General features: G+C 48.4%; 1 protein-coding gene across 1 annotated transcript; it reads right to left on the reverse strand.

The window, feature by feature from the left end:
* Nucleotides 1-239: 239 nt before the first annotated feature.
* On the reverse strand, nucleotides 240-1116 carry LOC116748118 (CAAX box protein 1-like). The gene has a single exon (XM_032620981.1). The coding sequence runs from the start codon at nucleotides 1079-1081 to the stop codon at nucleotides 599-601; it is 483 nt and encodes a 160-aa protein (XP_032476872.1). The 5' UTR covers nucleotides 1082-1116; the 3' UTR covers nucleotides 240-598.
* Nucleotides 1117-5222: the final 4106 nt, after the last annotated feature.

Here is a 5222-nt window from a genome sequence, read left to right on the forward strand (position 1 = left end):
GATCAAGATCCATTTCCGAAGGGGCATGGAACTGACTGGTTTGGAAGAGTCAGCATTCAGGACTGAATGATCACCAGTGGGGTCTCCATCACCAGGACCACCACAGGGCGATCTTTTCTGTTGGATAATGTGAGACTCAACATCAGCCACAGCACGGCAGGGGACATACCTCCTGAGCAAGTCATGGACCCCACACACGGGACCAGGGAGGGAGAGGTGCCATATTCATTGAGACTCAATTTCTTTTTGAACAGCGTCTGACATTTATTGAAAACAAGGAAAAGACGTTTGTCCAGGTAGTGTAGAAGAGCTGGGCAGAGTGCAGGGGTTACTGTGTGGAACAAAAGGCACACATCAGAGAGACAGCTGCACATTCAGAAGAGAACTGGATTCTGGGCGAAACGAACAGGTCCACAGGAGACAATGAGTGACTCGATTTGGCTACCAGGCACCCCTGGGACCTGGCGGCCACCTGGCAGGAGCAGAAGATGTCTCTAGGAGGAGGGAGGGACTGGGTCCCGCCGAAGGTGAAAGGCTGGCCAGCCCCTCCAGGGCGGTGGCGAGCTGTTGGAAGCATTGTCCAGAGGCTGTGCCCAGCTCAGACACCTCCCGGGCGAGTCCAGACCGCTGAAGGCTGCAGGCCGTCGGCGGGATGCGGTGGATGGCGGTGGCGGTGGCGGCGGCAGCGGCAGCGCAGGTCTCTGAGCACCTGCATGTGGGCCTGGGAGTCTGGCAGAGGGCGGGCGGTTGGCAGCAGCCGGGTTGAGGGTGGTCTGTCCGGTGTGTAACAGGAGCCCGGCTTGCAGCTGGAGCGCAAGACCGAGTCCAACTGTGCAGGGGAGGGGCCGGGCTGGCCCGAGAGGGCGGCGGCCGCTCCAGAGCCAGGCCCGGCGGCGGCGGCAGCAGCGGGAACCTGGAGCGCTATTCCTGGAACAAAGGCAAGCACTACGCGGGAGGGGACACGAGCGCGGGGGAGATCACGGCGACGCGAAGGTGAGGGAGGGGGGAGGCGCGGCGGGAGGACGCTGCCTGTGGCGATCTGGGCGGCGGCGACTGGCGCGGCGGACCCTCCCCCGGGCATCCTCCCCCGGGCACCCGCCCCCAGGCCCGAGGGGCTCCCGGTCTAGAAGTCCTCGTCCTCCACCCATCCAAAGACCCGCTTCATCTCGGCCAGGAAGCCCCGGTAATCGTTGAGGAGGGGGCTCTGCTTCCTGATGTAGGGGATCACCCACTGCAGGGCGGGCCCGGTCAGCCGGGTGATGAGGAACGTCACCTTCAGGGCATCGTTGGTGAACAGGGTCTCGTCCACTAGCATGTAGGCGCCCGTCTGCACGATAAACTCCGGGAGCCGGTCGGTGTCGCCGTCAAACGTCTCGGGGAAGGGGATCGGGTTCCTCCACCGACGCGTCTGGGGCCGAATGGGCAGGGCCAGGAGGGCCTTGATCAGCTGCACTCGGCCGTCCATCGCGCCTCGCTCGCTTCGCTGGGTTCAGCGAGGCTACGCGGAGGTGGGCGAGGAGGCGTGGCGGGAAGTGCGTGTGTGCAGAGGTGGGCCTGGTCCCGGGGTGGGCGGGGCCACTGGCAGTTCCCGTCGCAGTGGCGCTCCGCCCACATGGCCTGGCATTTGCTAGTGCGCAGGTGCGGCAAAAGGGCCAACCTAGGGCCAGAGAGGAGGGGGAAGGGGCGCCATGTTGGAGAAGGAGGCGGGCCTGCTGCCCTATTGAGGAGGGAGAATCGGAACGAAAGAGGCGGGGCCAAGGGTTCTTTAGGCCGGTGGTGGGCAACGGGCCGTGACCAGTGGTGGATCCTTGGACATGGCTCTGTACTGTGAGGGAGGAGAGGAGAGGGTCCCTGTTCAGGGGGTTGAGTTGTCCTCCCACTTCATCTCTCCCACCCCTCTGTCTCAGCCCTAGCGTATCGTCTGCCTCTTCGTCTCCTGTTGCCACTTGAATGCGGTTCTGTGAACACATTTTCCTGCTTATTCATGTATCTCTCAATCAAAGAAGTATTGCACCGCTGGCTATAGATTTCGTTGCCTTGCACCATAATGGAACCCCCCAAATATTAGCCAACGTAATCTACAGCAGCATAGTCAAAGAATAGTGCACAATGATCAGGGAATGTAAAGGAGGCTTAAATGTTAAAAAATCTGTTAATTTGTTACAAAGCTTGCTGGAAATTCTCTGCCAGTTGCCCACTCTATAGGCATTTCACAACACTGCAGCTTGCTTTTTATGGCCAGCAGGAGATGGAAAGTGAGTCAGCTTGCAAGATGGAGTTGTGTATAATGTAACATAATCATAGAGGTGACATTTCATCACCTCTGCCATTTTCTATGTGTTAGAAGAAAGACACAGCCCCACCCACACTCAATGGCATTATCAGAAGGTTGGGATTGTGAGTGCCACTCTAAAGTCTGTCTGCTGAAATACGGTTGTATGTTCCACGGTTTGGTGATTCATTAATCAGTTGAAGGGCATGTGGCATATTTAAAGTTTTTAGCAATCATAAATAAATCAGCTACAAACATTCAGATTTTGTGTGAGCATATATTTTCATTTCTGTAGGGAAAGTGCCTAGAAGGATTTCTGTCATATTCAAACAAACAAACAAACAAACAAACAAACAACAATAACAAAAAAACTGTCACCAAACTAGGAATAGAAGGAAAATCCTCTATCTAATAAAAGGCATCTACAAAAACCTACAGATAACATACTTAAATGTGGAAGCCCGAATGCATTCCACCCTTAGATCAAGAAGACAAGCATGCCTACTCTCACCACTGCAATTCAATATTGTACTGGAGGTTCCAACCAGTGCAATAATGGAAGGAAAGAAAGAAAGAAAGGAAAGAAGGAAGGAAGGAAGGAAGGAAAAAAGGAAGGAAGGAAGGGAGGGAAGGAAGGAAGAAAGGAAGACAGAAAATAAAAGAAAGAGAGAGGGGCTTCCCTGGTGGCTCAGTGGTTAAGAATCCGCCTGCCAATGCAAGGGACATAGGTTCGAGCCCTGGTCTAGGAAGATCCCACATGCTGTGGAGCGACTAAGGCCGTGCGCCACAACTACTGAGCCTGTGCTCTAGAGCCTGCGAGCCACAACTACTGAAGCCCACGCGCCTAGAGTCCGTGCTCTGCAACAAGAGAAGCCACCGCAATGAGAAGCCCGTGCACCACAACAAAGAGTCGCTCGCCGCAACAAGAGAAAGCCCGCAGGCAGCAACAAAGACCTAACGCAGCCTAACGCAGCCAAAAATAAATAAAATAAAATAAATTTTAAAATAAATAAATAAATAAAAGAGAGCGAAGACAGAATCAGAAGTCATCTAGATTGGCAGGAAAAGAAGGCAAACTCGTTATTCAAAGATGATTTGTTCATATATATAGAAAACAGATTCTCTAGGATCTAGGATCAACAACAAAAAAGTAGAACTAAGAAGTGAATTTAGCATGTTTTCAGCACACAAGGTGAATACACAAAAATCAATTATGTTTCTAGTAACAAACAAGAGAGTTTTGTTTTGTTTTATTTATTTATTTATTTTTGGCTGTATTGGGTGTTAGTTGTGGCACGAGGGCTCTTCGTTGCACCCTGCAGGCTTCTCTCTAGTTGTGGCGCGCAGGCTCCAGAGTGCATGGGCTCTGTAGTTGTGGCACGCAGGCTCAGTAGTTGTGGTGCACAGCCTTAGTTGCCCCATGGCTTGTGGGATCTTAGTTCCCCAACCAGGGATCGAACCTGTGCCCCCTGGAGTGGGAGCATGGAGTCTTAACCACTGGGCTGCCAGGGAAGTCCCAGAAACTAAAAAAGTTTTTAAATACCATAAAAATGTGAAAAACTTAGAGTTAAATTTGACAAAAAATGTAAAAATACAGAACTTGTACACGGAAAAATACAGAACATTCCTGAGATAAATGACAGAAGATCTAAGTAATGGAGAGATATATGTCCATGGGTTGGAAAACAATTTCCCGTTGCAGAGCACAGGCCCCGGACGCGCAGGCTCAGCGGCCATGGCTCACGGGCCCAGCCTCTCCGCGCGGCATGTGGGATCTTCCCGGACCGGGGCTCGAACCCGTGTCCCCTGCATCGGCAGGTGGACTCTTAACCACTGCACCACCAGGGAAGCCCGGAAAACAATATGTTTAAGATATCAATTCTCCCTAAATTGATCTATAGATTCAAAGTCTCAAGAAAAATTTTAATATGTAAAAAGTAACTGATTCTAAAACTCATATGGAAATGCAAAGGACACACAACGACTAAAACTAGTTTGAAATCAAACTAACTTGGAAGACTAATACTATTTGATTTCAAGACTTATTATAAAGCTACAGTAATTAAGACACTGTAATACTGCCATCAAGACAAATGGATGAATGGAACAGAACATGGAATCCAGAAATAGACCCACACATGTATGGAGCTGTAAATGCAAATCAGTGGAGAAAGGATAGTCCTTTCAACAATGATACAGGAACAATCAGATATCCATCTACAAAAAAAATAAATTTCTATCAATACCTCATACCACACAAAAAATTAACTCAAAATTGTTCATAGATCTAATGGTAAAATCTAAAATTATAAAACATCTAGAAGAAGACAGGAAAAAACCTGATCAACCTTAGATTAGGCAAAGATTTCTTACCTATGACGTGAAAATTATAATCCATAAAAGGAACATTAGGTACATAGGACTTCTTCAGATTAAAGTTTGTGTTCTTCAAAAAACACTGTTAAGAGAATGAAAAGGCACAGGCTTGGGGCGGGGGGAATGTGAGTAAATTGCATATCTTTATAAGACTTGAATACAACTCAACAATAAAAGAGTAAACAACTCAACTAAAAATGAGCAAAATATTTGAAGAGACACTACACAAAAGAAAAAATGTATATATATGGCAAGTAAGCACACAAAAAAGATGTTTAACATCATTAATAATTAGGAATTGCAAACTAAAACCACAGTGAGTTACCATTTCACATCTACTAGAATGGCTAAAGTAAAAACAAACCAAAACCAAAACAAAACCAAAACAAAACCTGACAATACTAAGTGTCATTGAGTTTGAAGAACAAATTAATTTCTCATACATTGCTGATGGGAATACAGAATAGTAGAGCCACTTTGGAAGACACTTTTGGTATCTTGTAAGATTCCTTCATGCAACTTTGCAGAATATAATTCCCACTCTCTTGAGATAACCACTATTCTGAACTCTATA

Source organism: Phocoena sinus, chromosome X, assembly GCF_008692025.1.
Source record: "Phocoena sinus isolate mPhoSin1 chromosome X, mPhoSin1.pri, whole genome shotgun sequence".
Taxonomy (NCBI): Eukaryota; Metazoa; Chordata; class Mammalia; order Artiodactyla; family Phocoenidae; genus Phocoena; species Phocoena sinus.

Coding starts and splice junctions, on each gene's coding strand:
- LOC116748118 (XM_032620981.1), bottom strand. CDS start 1,081: ATGCCCGGGGGAGGGTCCGCCGCGCCAGTCGCCGCCGCCCAGATCGCC.